The following is a 17,875-nucleotide window of genomic DNA, read 5'->3' as shown; positions in this document are numbered from 1 at the left end:
ACTGAAAATTTGAGGATCAGGAATAGGATTTCCTGCATTCATTATGCCTATAAGATTGCTTTCCAGTATGGATTGTTTGATGACCTTAGAAAGATTAACACCAGATATAAGATCTGCCACATCCTTTATGTTTGTAGGGTTGAACTCTAAGCAGATTTTGTAGTAAACTTGGAGATGTAAGAACCATGTAAATTATTTATCATACTTATGACATTTCTAAGGTCTATGTCCTACATGCATTCTGTGATAAACTCTGAGACTGGAGGAATAGGTGAAGGATTTCCCACATTCATTACATTTGTAATGTAATTCCTCTTCAATAGGAATTCTATAGTGAATGAAAAGATGTGAGGACTGTGTAAATGATTTACCACACTTCTTACTATTTGTAGGGTGTGTCTCTATTATGGATGCTGTGGTGATCTCTAAGACTGGAAGAACAGGTGAAGGATTTCCCACATTCATTGAATTTGTAAGGTTTGTCTCCAGTATGAATTCTGTAGTGAACATGAAGTTGTGAGGACTGTGTAAATGATTTACCACACTTATTACATTTTAAAGTTTTTCCCCTGTATGGATTCTGTGGTGAATTCTAAGACTTGAGGAATGGGCAAAATGTTTTCCACATTCACTACATTTGTAAGGTTTGCCTCCAGTGTGGATCCTGTCGTGAACTTTAAGATTTGAATAACGGGTGAAAGACTTTCCACATTCAGTACATTTGTATGGTTTGTCTCCAGTATGAATTCTATAGTGAGCATGAAGTTGAAAGGACCATATAAATGATTTACCACACTTATTACATTTGAAAAGTTTGTCTCCAGTATGGATTCTGCAGTGAATTTTAAGATCTAAGGACTGTTTAAAGGATTTCCCACATTCAGTACATTTGAAAGGTTTCTCACCAGTATGAATTCTGTAGTGAGCCTGAAGTTGTGAGGACTGTGTAAATGATTTACCACACTTATTACATTTGTGAGGTTTTTCTCCAGTATGTATTCTGTGGTGAACTTTAAGATTTGAAGAATAGGTGAAGGATTTCCCACATATATTACATTTGTAAGGTTTGTCTCCTGTATGGATTCTGTGGTGAACTTTAAGACTTGAAGAACGAGAGAAAGACTTCTCACATTCAGTACATTTGTAAGGTTTGTCTCCAGTATGAATTCTGTAGTGAGCATGAAGTTGTGCGGACTGTGTAAATGATTTACCACACTTATTACATTTGTAAAGTTTGTCTCCAGAATGGAGTCTGTAGTGAATTTTAAGATCTGAGGACTGTTTAAAGGATTTCCCACATTCAGTACATTTGAAAGGTTTCTCATCAGTATGAATTCTGTAGTGAGCCTGAAGTTGTGAGGACTGTGTAAATGATTTACCACACTTATTACATTTGTAAGGTTTGTCTCCAGGATGGTTTCTGTGGTGAACTTTAAGCCTTGAGAAACAGGTGAAAGATTTCCCACATTCATTACATTTATAAGGTTTGTCTCCTTTATGGATGATTTGGTGAGCTTGAATATTCGGTGGCTGGGAAAATACTTTGGCCTTCTGAGTGCCTTCTCCTTTATGACCTGAAACATGTGGAAATATATATGTATAAAAATTCAAGAATTTTTCACGTTAGGTCCTTAAAAATAGTTCCTTTAATATGTTTTATATTATCCCTCTGTAATTTTGATGATTCAATTGTCACATTCATGTAAGCATCACATATGTATCAACTGGCATCTTCTTTCATCCATATTGCATTATATAACTGAAGTATTAAGGATTCATTTAATATACCATAATTCTCATTATTTTTGTGAATTTTCCCTGTGGTGTATTCCAGAAGTTGCAAAGATAACTGATAGTAGTTATTAGAGATAACCTGTCTTTTTTCAGGGTTGTCTTGAATTTCTGAAACAGAATTACTTATCTTATTTTTACTTGTAATTCTTTCATGAAGAGAATCATGTAAGATATTTCACTACAAAATTATGAAAATTAAATTCTCCATCCTAAAGAAACATATGGTTTATACATCTAGGAAGTTTACAGAACATAAAATAGATTGGATCCAAAATTAAATCCTCATAGTATAATATTCAAAAGACTAAATGTATAGTGCAAGAGAAAGAATACAAAATGCTGCCAGAGAAAAAGGCTAAAAATCATATAAAGACAAAGTTAGCAGAATTACACCTGGCTTCTCAACAGATAATCTATAAGCTGGAAGGCCCTAGACATATGAAAATACAGATATTAGACCACAACCTTGATCCCCCTAAAACATTAAATTACCACCAATGAAGAAAACCAAAAAAAATCCATAAGCAAAGCAAATACAATAAAATTTTTTCATTAATACAGTATTATAAATAATAATAGGAGGATAACCTAAGCACTAGAAGGGTAAATATACAACTCCAAAAACAAGACATAAATAATTCACACCAGAAAAAGAAAAGGAAGAACAACACAAACACACACACTCACACACACAAATATATACCACAACAATATCAAAATAACAGATACTAACAATCACTCCTTATTAATATCTGTCAATATAAATGGATGAAATTTTCCTATTTTTTTAAATAACAGACTAAATGTATGGATATGTGACCAGGATCTATCATTTCATTGTTTTTTTTTTTAATCAAAATATTTTTTAATCAGCAACAAAGACAACTACTACAGCAGAAGAAAGTCCTTGATAAAAAGTTGTTCTAATCAAATAAACACAAGAAACAAGCTGGATTAGCCATTCGTATATCTAATTAAATAGATATTCAACCAAAATAATAGGAACAGATGGGGAACAACACTTTATATGTATAAAAAAAATCTACCAGGTATAGTCTTTATTCTTTTACACAACAAATGAACCCACATTCATAAAAAAAAAAAAAAAACTTTACAAAAGCTCAAAACATACAATGAACACCACACAATATTAGTGGGAGATTTGAACACCCCTCTCTCAGCAATAGACAAACAATCAAAACAGAAAATAACAGACATTATGAAATACATGGACCTAACAGATATATACAGAACATTTCACCCCACAAAAAATAATATATAATCTTCTTAGCAGGTCACAGAACCTTCCCGAAAATTGACCATATGCTTCGTCATATATTAGGCCTCATTAAATACAAGAAGACTGTAATAAACACTTGTATATTTTTATAGCACCATGAATTAATCCTAGATTTCAACAATAGAAAATCAGAATGCATACAAAATCATAGAAATTGAATAATTCTTAAATCAATGACATTGAAGTCAATGAAGAAATAAAAAAATTAAAGAATTTTTAAATTCACTGGAAATTAAGGCAAACTATGCTCAAATTTATGAGATACACTGAAAACAATGCTAAGAGGAAAGATCATAACACTGCCTTCTTAAAGAAAATAGATACATCACATGCTAGCAAATTAAAAACACACATGAAAGCACTAGAACAACAACAACAACAATAAAACCAAAGACACCAAACAGGACTAGATGGCAGGAAAGAAAATGCATAGCTGAAACCAAAATATTAGAAACAAAGAAAGCAAGAAAAAGAATCAATAAAACATAAAGCTGGTTCTTTGAGAAAATCAACAAGACAGACAAACCATTAGTTGGACTAACTAAAAATCAGAGAGAAAACATCCTGAATCAAAAAAATCAGACATGAAAACATGGACATAACAACAAACCTCAAGGAAATCTACAGAATCAATAACTCTTATTTCAAAAGGCTCTGTGCCAAGAATTAGAAAGTATAAATGAAATGTATACTTTTCTGTATAGACTCCACATACCAAAGTTAAGATCAGGAAAGCAATGTAACTTAGGAAACTGAAGCAGTCATTAAAATTTCTCAACCAAAACAATGACATCAAAAAGCTCGTGCCTGGATGCTTTTAGTAGAGAATTCTTCTATAATGTCAATGAAAAGCTAATATCCATGCTCCTCAAATTATTCCACAAAATGGAAACAGAAGAAATAGAGCCAAACTTTTTCTACTAGTATACATTGACTCTGATACCTAAACAACACAATACACAACAATCAAAGGAAGTTTCAGACCAATTTCCATTATGAACAATGATGCAAAATACTCATTAATATACTTGCAAACAAAAATCCAAGAAGACATGAAAAGCATCATCCAACATAGTCAATGTGCAATCAACAAATCAGGAATAAAGGGGTCATTCAATACATGAAAATCTATCAGTGTAATCCACTGCATAAGCAAACTGAAAACATGATTATTACAGTAGGCAATGATAATGCTTTAACAAATTCCAATGCCCCTTAATACTAAAGTCTTTCAGAGATCATGGATACAAGGCATATTGCTAAATACAAGAAAGGCAATAAAGAACAAGCCAATTGCTGAAATCAAATTAAATTGAGAGAAACTTTTTAAAAAAATCTACTATAGTCAAGGACAAGATAAGGCTGTCCATTCTCTTCTTGTATTGTCAACATACTACTTTAATTTTTTGATTTCTAGTTTGATCAATCAGGGAACTAGAGGAGATCAAGAAATATGAATTGTAAAAGAGGAGGAATGATTTCACTGACCCACCTTTACAAGTTTTTTTTCCAAAATTATTCCTAACAAAAAGAAATTCTGCGACTAAAATAAAGCAGAAAGTAAAGGCAAAGATACACAGTGACCAACTTGGGATGTTGGTGGACACCACACCCTGACACTATTATTGATGCAGTGTTGTGCTTGCAGAGAGGAGTCTAGCATAGCTGGCACCTGAGAGACTCTGCCACCAGCTGACTAAGATAGAAGCACATATGTACAGCCAAGCATTGGACTGAGGTTGGGAACCCTATGGAAGCAACAGAGGAAGGATTGAGGAGCTGAAAGGGAAGGCAACCTCATAGGAAGATGAACAATGTCAACTAATCTGGACCCCTGGGAGCTCCCAGAGATTAAACCACTAAGCAAAGAGCACACATAAGCTGGTTCAAGGTCCCTGGCACATATGTAGCAAAGGACTGCCTTGTTTGGCCTCAGTGAGAGAGGATGTGCCTAAACTTGTAGAGACTTGGTGTGCAGGGAACAGAGAAGGGGGGACACCCTCTCAGAGGCGAATGTGTGTGGGGCTGGGATGAAGAACTTTGGGAAGAGAAACCAGGTGGTAACATTTGGGATGAAATATATAAAATGATTAAAATTTATTTTAAAAAGAATAAAAGAAAAAATATTGCAATGCACAGAAGATGTAACAGTATATGTAAATGACCAAGGAACTCCATCAAATACTTCCTACACGAAAAATGCCTTTAGTAAAGTGGCTCGTTATAAAGTTAACCTAAAAACTCAGTAGCCCTCCTTCATACAATTGATAAATGGCCTGAAGAAGACATTAAATACAATAACTACCTTCACAATAGCCAGATGTAAATTGCATATCTTAGTGCAAATCTAACCAAACAAGAGGAATACCCATATAACAAGAAAGCTTTATGTAAAATGATAAAAAAATAACTTAGTTTAATTCACTAATTAAAAAATATATTTTCAATTGAAGTAGGAACATCATCCTATTCACCATCCCTTCTTTTTCCTCAGCATGTCCCAGGTAAGATTCCACGTTCCCCACCTTCCTTCTCATGTTCAAAGTTTTTCTTTCCTTTATTCTTTCATTATATTTAAAGTGCCTACACTTGTGTACCTGTGCACGCACATCTCTGTGTGTGTGTGTATTTTTTGCTATGTGTATTTACATTTACATAAAAACATCTCTTGAATGGGTTCCTGTTGTTTGTCACAATGTATTGTTTAAGTGATGAACACTCTGTATTGTAAAACCCATGATGTTGATCATATCTAGTAAGAAACTAATGCTCATTTTCCTAAAAATTATTAGTGTAGTGTAATTATACGGATACTGATGGGGACAAATGGAGGAAATATAAAATTGGAATGGGTAAGAATTTCTAAATTAGGAGCAGGCAAATGATCAATATAGAAAAAGAAGTAATATTTTTTGACAAATAATAAAAAGGTAGTTTTGGTAAATCCACATAGAAATATTGTTTTACATTTACTTAAAATTGTACAAAATAAATATATCTGTATATGATTCTCATTACATATGTAAAATTTATATACCTTATAATATATAAATATAAAACCACATGTGTGTGTGTGTTATGTCACTAAGGATGACAATGCTGTTAAAGGAACCACAGATCAACACAAACTTGATTAAAAGACTGAGAAATGCCATGTCAAATTTATATATAAAATTATTATCAAATAATAGACACTTTGATAGTACCTAGTCTATGTTTATTATCTAAAACTAATTACAATGTCTTATTGCTTTAGGTATGATTTCATAAAATATTAAATATCTATGGAAAATATGGACAAACATCTACTGTCCCTGATTTTAAGAGAATTGCTTTGAAATTCTCTCCACAAAGAATGTTGCTACACCAGGCTTGTTTAAACCTCCCTTTACTATCCTTAGTCTGTTTATAAGTGTAACATAATGATTCTGTATTTTGTCACAGGCCTTTTCAGAGCCTTTTGAGATTATCCTGTGGTATCTATGTTGTAGTTTATTTATTCATTTTATTACCTTGTTAGTTAACTTATGTTGAAATCCTCTTCATCTCTGGAATGAAACAAACTTAAACATAGTAGATAATCATTTGTAAATGTGTTTGAGTTAATTTTCAAAATAATTTACTACCATTTTTAGCATCTTAGTATATAAGGAATACTGAGACTCAATTATCTCTGTTTAGATTTTTGGACTAAATAAATTCATTTTTACTTTGTAAAGGGAAAAACATTGAAAAGTTCCTTGAGTTTTTACACTGAAGAAAATCATAAAGAATTTGGCATTCATTCTAACATGTGCCATAGGATTTCTTTAGTTCGGTGGCTCTGATGGAAACTTCTTTATCATCAGAGGATTTTTGTATGATTTAAACAGTCCATTTTATCTTGACTTACAGTTTTTAAGCTGTATATACAGGATCCTTTTAGGTTTCATGAAACTTTTCATTATTTTATGTTTTAAGGAATTTTTAGATAAATGAATGAAGTTAGGAACAATCAATATAAATGAGTAATTTTGAGAAAACTAACAATGCAAGCTTAATTTCATGTGCTAATTTAGCTTTTTAAGATATGGCAATATCTGTTATATTTAGAATATCTATGTAGATAGTTAGGGACCCGAATATCCTTGTTGTTTTTTATAAAAAATAAAAGAAATATACTCAAGATTATATAATGAGATAGGGCATAGAATAGAGAAGAAATATGGAAAAATGGAGATCAATAACACTAGGTCAATTTTAACGTCTTTACACACACCCATCTCTCTCTCTTTCTCTCTCTCTCTCTCTCTCTCTCTCTCTCTTTCTCTCTCTCTCTCTCTAGATGTGTTGAGATGTGTATGGGTGTGGGTGTGGGTGTTGCTTATGGGTAAGCATACGTGTAATCAGGAAATCCTTTCTAGAATATTTTTCTACTAGGGTCCTTCTGGAGATTGAACTCAATTCATACAATTAAAATGCAATCAGCTCTAACTTCTGTACCATTTCTCTGGTTCACATCTTTTAATGGGACATGGAAAACTATTGTCACGCAAGCTTCCTAACACATAAGCATATGAAAGACAGTTTAAATGACATTGCCACAGATTAGGATGGACATTACAAAGCTACATATCACATGTCTCTACACATTGCATATAGTACAAGAAATGGGTTGTAAGATTTTGAATTATAGTCCACAGAAATATCACAGTAATTCCAAACATATTTACTTTCATTTTAAACCTGAGGATATGTGTCCACTGCCAAAGACAGTAAATACATAAAACACTAGAAATATTGAGTAGAATATTAAACTGGATATTTCATGCTTACTGACTTACATTCATAGTACTTTCAGGTACTACTTTGCTATAGGAGGACAAGATTAATTATTAGTCTTACTCATTTACTTATTGTGTGATGTCCAATGTTGACCTTCATGTAAGATATGCTCATTGGTGTAAATCATTCCACAAATGCATTGGCAGGTTGTTTGACAGTATGGTGGTTGTTTAAGTTAAAACCCATAATTGCAACTGTATATGAGGCCAATAATTTGAGAATAAACAGGTCCTGGGTCTTGTATTATAATCTACTATTATTTCTGCAAATAAAAATCATGATAATATGACTCCTAAAAGTATATTGTTTTTCCAGTAGATCTTTGCAGCAATCAACCGTCAATAAAGAAGCTTAATGTGGAGGCCAACAACTGGAAAAATGAAAAACCTGAGAGATGTTGGGGGATTCGCTCTTATGCACTTATCTTTTTCGCACCCATCCTATAAATGCTCATGGATCAACACAAAAGTTAAAACACAAGAATGTTATCGGCCAGAGGTGGTTAATGATGCTAAATAGCATTTCCAGACACAACAAGATTAATGTCTATATAAACTCACTGAGATTGTGACAACATTCAAAAGACCAAGACATGTTCAAGGCAGATAAGACTTCAGCTTTGAGAAAGCGAAAGAGGGTAGAAAATTTCCTATGATGTAAGAACCTATCTAAAGTATATAATTTCTTGGAGAGGGAAAATTAGTTTTATTCTATGATTCAATGTTAGTTCTACTAATTGTGTTCACAAATAGTTGTCAGTACAAATATAACTCCATCTTTAAATACATTTTTTGACTTCTACTTTTCTTTTTTCTTTTTTTGAAAGTGAGAATGCAAGAGAGAGAGAGAGAGAGAGAGAGAGAGAGAGAGAGAGAGAGACAGAGAGACACAGAGAGAGAGAAACATAAACAGAGAACTAAGATATTGAATTATTGTTGGAAGTAGAAATAATCTGCAAGGAGATGAAAGAAAAAATATGAGCAAAATATATTTTATAAAATTCTTTAGAAACATAATAAAACAACAATTACTAAAATGTACTTGTCATATATGCAACAGAAAAATAATGATAACAATTAAAATACAAAATAATCTTTTACTACTTTGTAAAGCATATATTACATACTACATTTCTAACTACCATTATTCAAATAATATAAGGCAAAAATTAAATAACAGCCATTCTTTATATTTCTTTGGTACAGTATTCTGAATTAAATGCTTAGGAATAGCCCTTCCACCGCTCGCCCCTCTTCCAGTCTGAGGCTTGGGCCGGACCTCTGCCCGGCCAGCTTGTGAGTACACCCCGGATACAGCCACACATTCTGGGGGATCCATAGAACCCATAGCCAGAGCTAGCACTCCCATACTGCTGCACACCCGTCTTCCTGTCTGAGGCCTGGGCCAGACCTCTGCCAGGCCAGCTTGTGAGTGCACACTGGATACCACCAGACACATTCTGGGGGATCCATAGAACCCATAGCCAGCGCTAGCACTCCCCTTCCACCACTCACCCCTCTTCTGGTCTGAGGCCTGCTGATGAGTGCACACCGGTTACCGCCACCAGACACATTCTGGGGGCTCCACAAATTTCACAACCAGCTTTAGGTAGGAAAACCCACATACTACCCTGAGCTCATAGCTGGGTGCCCTGAGTGCTCAGAATCCAGCAGATACCCGCCCCCCCTGCTGACTAGCACGCCCTTTCTGTCCATCTCCTGGGTCTGAGGCCTGGACCAGACCTCTGCCAGGTCTGCAGTTGTATGGACCCCAGATTCTGCCTGAGACATACTGGAAGGTCCACTCAACCCAGAGCCACAGAGGAACAACTGAACTCAGAGTGTCAGACAACATATCCTGAGATAGCCAAGAGGAGACACTGCACCCAGAACAGCAGACAACTAGCTGGACTGCTACCTTAAAGGCACCATACCCTGAGGCATCCTAGAGATACCACCATAATCAGTGCAGCTGGAAAAAAAAAACCACAGAGATATCTGGACCCCTAGAAGACCAAATACAAGCGAGACAACTGGAAAGACAGGCTTTAATCAGAGACAAAAGCACAGGTAGCACTAGATTTAACCAGATGGCAAAAGGCAGGCACAAGAACGTAAGCAACAGAAACCAAAGTTACATGGCATCATCAGAACCCAGTTCCCCCATCATAGCAAGCCCTGAACACCCCATCACACCAGAAAAGCAGGATTCAGAATTAAAATCACTTCTCATGATGATGATAGAGGACTTCAAGAAAGACATAAATAACACTCTCAAAGAACAGATAGAAACCCTTAAAGAGGAAGCACAAAAATCCCTTAAGGAATTGCAGGAAAATGCAACCAAACGGGAGAAGAAATTAAACAAAACCATGCAGGATCTAAAAATGGAAGTAGAAACAATAAAGAAATCACAAAGGGAGATTACCCTGGAGATACAAAACTTAAAAAGGCGATCAGGAGTCATAGACACAAGTATTACCAACAGAATACAAGAGATTGAAGAGAGAATCTCATGTGCAGAAGACACCATGGAAAACATTGACACAACTGTCAATGAAAATGCAAAATACAAAAAGCTACTAACCCAAAATATACAAGAAATCCAAGACACAATGAGAAGGCCAAACCTAACAATAATAGGAATAGATAAAGGGGAAGACTCCCAACTTAAAGGACCAGTAAATATCCTCAACAAAATTATAGAGGAAAACTTCCCTAACCTAAAGAAAGAGCTGTCCATAAATATACAAGAAGCCTACAGAACTCCAAATAGTTTAGACCAGAAAAGAAATACTTCCTGCCACATAATAGTCAAAACATCAAATGTACAAAACAAAGAAAAAATACTAAGTAAGGAAAAAAGGCAAAGTAACATATAAAGTCAGGCCTGTAAGAATTACACCAGACTTCTCACCAGAGACCATAAAAGCCAGAAGATCCTGGACCGATATCATACAGACCCTAAAAGAACATAAATGTCAGCCCAGACTACTATACCCAGCAAAACTGTCAATCATTATTGATGGAGAAACCAAAATATTCCATGACAAATCCAAATTTACACAGTATCTCAACACAAACCCAGCACTTCAAAGGATAATTGGTGGAAAACTTCATCACAAGGAGGGAAACTACAACCTAGAAAAAGCAGGAAAGTAATCTTCCAAAAACCGTAAAAGAAGGTAGCTACACAAACATATCTCCACTGCCAATAACAAAAATAACAGGAAACAACATTCATTTTTCCTTAGTATCTCTCAATATCAATGGACTCAATTCTACAGTAAAAAGACATAGACTATCAGACTGGATACGTAAACAGGACCCAACATTTTGCTGCATTCAGGAAACGCACCTCTGTGGAAAGGACAGACACTACCTCAGAGTAAAAGGTTGGAAAACAATCTTCCAAGCAAATGGTCCCAAGAAACAAACTGGAGTAGCGATTCTAATATCAAATAAAATCAGTTTTCAACCAGAAGTAATCAAAAAAGATAAAGAAGGACACTTCATATTCATCAAAGGAAAAATGTACCAAGAGGAACCCGCAATTCTCAACATCTATGCCCCAAATGTAAGGGCACCCACATACCTAAAAGACACTTTACTAAAACTTAAAGTGTACATTGCACCCTTCACAATAATAGTAGGAGTTTTCAACACCCCACTCTCAGCTATGGACAGATCTTGAAAAAAGAAACTAAATCGAGACACAATGAAACTAACAGAAGTTATTAACCAATTGGACTTAACTGACGTCTATAGAACATTTCATCCTAAAAAAAAAAAAAAAAAGGATATACCTTCTTCTCAGCACCTCATGGTACTTTCTCCAAAATAGACCATATAATTGGTCACAAAACAGGCCTCAACAGATACAAAAAGATTGAAATAATCCCCCTTACCTTATCAGACCACCATGGATTAAGACTTGTCTTTGACATGGACAAAAACAACAGAAAGCCCACATACACTTGGCAACTGAACAATGCTCTACTCAATGATAACTTGGTCAAGGAAGAAATTAAGAAAGAAATTAAAGACTTTCTAGATTTAAATGAAAACAAGGACACATCATATCAAAACATGTGGGACTCATGGAAAGCAGTACTAAGAGGAAAAATCATAGCTCTAAGTGCTCACAAAAAGAAAGTGGAAAGAGCATACATTAACAACTTGACAGCAAACCTGAAAGCATTAGAACAAAAAGAAGCTAGTATACTCAAGCGGAGTAGACGGCAGGAAATAATCAAACTCAGGGCTGAAATCAACCAAGTCGAAACAAAAAGAACTATACAAAATATCAACAAAACCAGGAGCTGGTTCTTTGAGAAAATCAACAAGATAGACAAAACCTTAGCCAGACTAACCAAAGGGCACAGAGACAGCATTTAAATTAATAAAATCAGAACTGAAAAGTGAGACATAACAACAGAAACAGAGGAAATTAAAAAAATTATCAGATCCTACTACAAAGGCCTATACTCAATAAAATTGGAAAATCTTGAGGAAACGGACAATTTTCTAAATAGATACCAGGTACCAAAGTTAAACAAGGAGCAGATAAACCATCTAAACAGTTCCATAATGCCTAAAGAAATAGACACAGTCATTAAAAATTTTCCCACCAAAAAATGTCCAGGACCAGATGGTTTCAGTGCAGAATTCTTTCAGACCTTCAAGGAAGACCTAATACCAATTCTCTTCTAGCTATTCCATCGAATAGAAACAGAAGGAACACTACCCAATTCATTCTATGAAGCTACCATTACACTCATACCTAAACCACAGAAAGACCCAACAAAGAAAGAGAACTACAGACCAATCTCTCTTATGAATATTGATGCAAACATACTCAATAAAATTCTCACAAACTGAATCCAACAACACATTAAAACAATTATCCATCAAGATCAAGTAGGCTTTATCCCAGGAATGCAGGGATGGTTCAATATTCGGAAATCCATCAATGTAATCCACTACATAAATAAACTCAAAGAGAAAAACCACATGGTCATCTCACTAGACACTGAGAAAGCATTTGACAAAATTCAACATCCCTTCATGTTAAAAGTCTTGGAAAGATCAGGAATTCAAGGCCCATATCTAAACATAGTAAAAGCAATATACAGCAAGCCAGTAGCCAACATCAAACTAAATGGAGAGAAACTTGAAGCAATTCCACTAAGAACAGGGACTAGGCAAGGCTGCCCACTCTCACCTTACCTATTCAATATAGTACTGGAAGTCTTAGCTAGAGCAATTAGACAACAAAAGGAAGTCAAAGGGATACAGATAGGAAAGGAAGAAGTCAAAATTTCACTATTTGCAGATGATATGATAGCATACTTAAGTGACCCTAAAACCTCCACCAGAGAACTCCTAAACCTGATAAACAACTTTAGCAATGTAGCTGGATATAAAATCAACTCAAACAAATCAGTAGCCTTCCTCTATTCAAAGGATAAACAGGCAGAGAAAGAAATTAGGGAAATGACACCCTTTACAATAGCCACAAATAAAATAAATTATCTTGGAGTGAATCTAACAAAGCAAGTGAAAGATTTGTATGACAAGAACTTCAAATCTCTGAAGAAAGAAATTGAAGAAGATCTCAGAAGATGGAAAGATCTCCCATGCTCCTGGATTGGCAGGATTAACTTAGTAAAAATGGCTATCCTGCCAAAAGCAATCTACAGATTCAATGCAATACCCATAAAATTCCAAATCAAGTCTTCATAGAGATAGAAAGAGCAATTTACAAATTCATTTGGAATAACAAAAAACCTAGGATAGCGAGAACTATTCTCAACAATAAAAGAACCTCTGGGTGAATCAACATTCCGGACCTCAAAATGTACTACAGAGCAGTAGTGATAAAAACTGCATGGTATTGGTACAGAGACAGACAGGATGATCAATGGAACAGAATTGAAGACCCAGAAATGAACCCACACACCTATGGTCACTTGATCTTTGACAAGGGAGCTAAATCTATCCAGTGGAAAAAGGACAGCATTTTCAACAAGTGGTTCTGGCTCAACTGGAGGTCAACATGTATAAGAATGCAAATTAATCAATTCTTAACCCCTTGCACAAAGCTCAACTCCAAGTGGATAAAGGACCTTCACATAAAGCCAGATACACTGAAACTATTAGAAGAGAAGTTGGGGAAGACCCTCGAATACCTAGGCACAGGGGAAAAGTTCCTGAACAGAACACCAATGGCTTATGCTCTAAGATCAAGAATCGACAAATGGGACCTCATCAAATTGCAAAGCTTCTGTAAGGCAAAAGACACTGTCAACAAGACAAAATGGCAACCAACAGATTGGGAAAAGATCATTACCAATCCTACATCCGATAGGGTGCTAATATCGAATATTTACAAAGAACTCAAGAAATTAGATGCCAAACAACAAAATAACCCCATTAAAAAGTGGGGTACAGAGCTAAACAAAGAATTCTCAACTGAGGAAACTCAAATGGCCGGGAAGCACCTTAAGAAATGCTCAACATCCTTAGTCATCAGGGAAATGCAAATCAAAACAACACTGAGATACCACCTCACACCAGTCAGAATGGCTAAGATCAAAAACTCAGGTGATAGTAGATGCTGGCGAGGATGTGAAGAAAGAGGAACACTCCTGCATTGTTGGTGGGGTTGCAAGCTGGTACAACCACTCTGGAAATCAGTCTGGTGGTTCCTCAGAAAATTGGACATAGCACTACCTGAGGACCCAGCTATACCACTCCTGGGCATGTACCCAGAAAATGCTCCAACAAATAACAAAGACATATGCTCCACTATGTTCATAGCAGCCTTATTTATAATACCCAGAACCTGGAAAGAACCCAGATGCCCTTCAACAGAGGAATGGATACAAAAAAATGTGGTACATTTACACAATGGAATATTACGCAGCTATTAAAAATAATGAATATGAGAAATTCTTAGGTAAATGGATGGAACTAGAAAATATCATCCTGAGTGAAATAACCCAATCACAAAAGAACACACATGGTATTTACTCACTGATAAGCGGAGATTAGCCCAAAAATTTGAAACAACAAAGATTCAACTACCAGAGGACATGAAGCTCATGAAGAAGAAAGAACAAGTTAGGATGCCTAGGTCTTTCTTAGAAGGAGTAACTAAATACCCAAGGGAGCAAATATGGAGACAAAGTGTGGGACAGAATCTGAAGGGGGCGTTGTAGGGAGACCATTCCATCTGGGTATTCATTCCATGGGCAGTCACCAAAAATAGACGCTGATAGGGATGTCAGGATGGGAAAGCTGACAGCAGCCTGATAAGGCTGTCTCCTTAGAGGTCCCCCAGAGTTGAACATACCCAGAGACAGATACCCACAGCTATCCATTAATCTGATCAAAGATTCCCAATGGAGGTGTTAGAGAGTAAATTGAAGGAACCTTAAGGGCTGGTGGCCTCCTGAGGAGAGCAACAATACCAACCAGCTGTCTCTCTAGGGAAAAGTAGTGTTTTTTTCGGAATAGAGAGCATTAGCTAGGGTTTATTGCATAGCCATAACCTATTAGTAGAAATCTGTATAATTAATATCAAGATGAAGATATAAATTCTTAAATGGCACCAATTTACTTTGTTTACAAATTTTAAGGTTTTCATTGGCATGAGCTTCTTAGTGATATAAGAGTGAGATGAATATTGTTACTCTCATAGGCATTGTACCAGTATAACACATTTAGGAATACAAAGCTTACCAGTCCTTGTTTAACTTTTTTTTAACTGATTTTAGATGGTCAGCCTGTGAGTTAAGGGACTATAGCAAATTCATGACTTGGAGTTTATTATAAGGGTGTTCTATATGTTTTATTTAGAAATAGCTGAGTGGAGTTAACAGATAACAGTCCAGATTACCTTACATGGATAGCTGGTTTTCAAAACATCAGAAATCCTTAGAATTGACATGACAAACATTTCAGTATTAATGTTCATTTTCATTAGAGACCTGTCTGCTCTGGACAGCTTCCTATATTGAATTCTAAGAAGAAATTGAGCATCCTTGGAGTTACTCCAGTTGTGGTGAGACAGCCACTAGGCAAGAATTGCCACTTTCCTTCTACAGACAAATTACTGTCCAGAAAAGGACACACTTGCAGAATACTCGACTGATTATATCTGCCTAGACAGAGTAATCAGCCCTTAATAATTCTGCAGCACTAAGGTCTGTCAGATGATCCTGGGCCAGAAGGCAGAAGAACAGATGCTCCAACGTTTTGAAGTAGAGCGAGTGTCCAGGTGTTCAGAGGTCTCTATAAATTGGCTAAGTTTTAGAAGCTATGCTTTGTGCTTCCCACAATTATAGTTAACTCAGTCATTCTGGGTTTCTGATGGGGTTGAAAACATATAGCTATTGACCTTAAGAGAAAAGATTTGAGTGGATGGTCGTCAGCTGAGATTCATCCTAAAGCCAGGTTCAGAACTGTGTTAGAATAGATGACAGAGGAGCTGGTTAGTCAACAGAAGGATGGACTGGGTATTAGGACTATCCTATACCTCACTGGTACAAATTGGCATAATTATGCTCTAATTGTATTTTGAGAGAAAAGTTTCATTTTAACAGGAAGGGTGATGTGTAGGAGGAGCTAAGGTAGGAGGAGTACTGAGAGGAAGAAAAGGAGTAAGAAGAGGAGAAGAAGAAAGAGAGGAAAAGCTAGGTGATGAAAGAGAGAAAGAGGGGGGAGACAGGGAGGCAGATATTCATGTATCTCCACCAGTCAAAGATAGTTGTTATATCTAGGTTGGTCAGTGGGTTTCACCTCTGATTGAACAATTCCAAACTTATAAAGCCTATGATTAACATTATTTTAAAAAATGTATAAATGCAAAAAGGAAAAGATGGCATGGGATATGGGTTTCCTAAGAGGGTCGGGGGGAATGGGGATAGGTGATGCCATCTGAAGTGTAAATAAAATATCTAATAAAAAAAAAAGAAAAAAAAATAAAAATAAATAAATAAATAAATGCTTAGGAATAATCTTTATGTAAGATAGATTTAAGATAAAATAATAACCACACTTCAGGACTAGATTGCTCCTTGGTTTAGAATTATCATTCCCCTATTATGTCATTTCAGATTACCTGGTTCTCTTCCTTCTCTTTTCTCTTGATCAACAGTCCAGGGCTCTTTTTGTTGTTCAAGACAGATGATTACCTCTGGTTTTGAAAGTGTAACACCTGTATATTCAAATATACATAACAACATACCATTGAATGTGCCTGGGTACTTACATAGGAATGTAACATGCGTGTAACATAAAGGAGAGTTAAAAAATGCATGAATGACTTTTATATAGCCATGTTTTTTTCAAAAAATAATTTAGACTCTTCATAACTCAATTCTTTTTCAAACTCTGAATATGTTTTTTAAATTATAGCATCAGATAAAGACAACTGTGGAAGTCAAAGTGGATTCACATATAAATAATAATGACTGCCTAAAATAAGTAACTAAGATTGAAGGATCCTTAGGTTAAATGTAAAATCAAAATAAATTTACGTAATATATTAGCTGTAAATATGTCACTAATCATTACTTATAATTAATGAAGGCAGATCCAAATACTAAAATAAGTTTCAGACATTCCTGAGGTGAAGTAGAAGTTATTATATAAAAATATTCTTACCCACAGAAACCAGGTTGATGTAATTCTCCAACATGACATCTCTGTACAAAGCCTTCTGAGCAGAATTGAGACATTCCCACTCCTCCTTAGAGAACTCTATAGCCACATCAATGAATGTCAATGGACCCTGAAATTAAAATTAAGCATTTTCCCTCATGTCTATTGGCTAAGATCTACATTTGACCCAAGAAAAGATTAGTTACCTATGTAAATTTTTATATCAGTAACTAATATGAAGTTTTGATGACTTATGATCTGAGAGAAAAAGAGTATTTGACTTCTCTGC

General features: G+C 35.4%; 1 protein-coding gene across 1 annotated transcript; it reads right to left on the bottom strand.

Annotated features, from left to right (window-relative positions):
• Positions 1 to 555: 555 nt before the first annotated feature.
• LOC117716390 (uncharacterized) lies at positions 556 to 17,623 on the bottom strand. Its single transcript, XM_076941722.1, has 2 exons — positions 17,590 to 17,623; positions 556 to 1,574 (listed from the first exon to the last, which is right to left on the bottom strand). The coding sequence occupies exons 1-2, from the start codon at positions 17,621 to 17,623 to the stop codon at positions 556 to 558; spliced, it is 1,053 nt and encodes a 350-aa protein (XP_076797837.1).
• Between the last annotated feature and the right edge of the window lie 252 nt (positions 17,624 to 17,875).

Source organism: Arvicanthis niloticus, chromosome 10, assembly GCF_011762505.2.
Source record: "Arvicanthis niloticus isolate mArvNil1 chromosome 10, mArvNil1.pat.X, whole genome shotgun sequence".
Lineage (NCBI taxonomy): Eukaryota > Metazoa > Chordata > Mammalia > Rodentia > Muridae > Arvicanthis > Arvicanthis niloticus.
This window is presented reverse-complemented; position numbering and strand designations above follow the sequence as displayed.

Excerpts from the sequence above, each read along its gene's own strand:
- LOC117716390 (XM_076941722.1), bottom strand. The coding sequence starts at position 17,623 with ATGTTGGAGAATTACATCAACCTGGTTTCTGTGG. Across the intron at positions 1,575-17,589 it reads CATCAACCTGGTTTCTGTGG|GTCATAAAGGAGAAGGCACT; the intron begins GTAAGAATATTT and ends CACATGTTTCAG.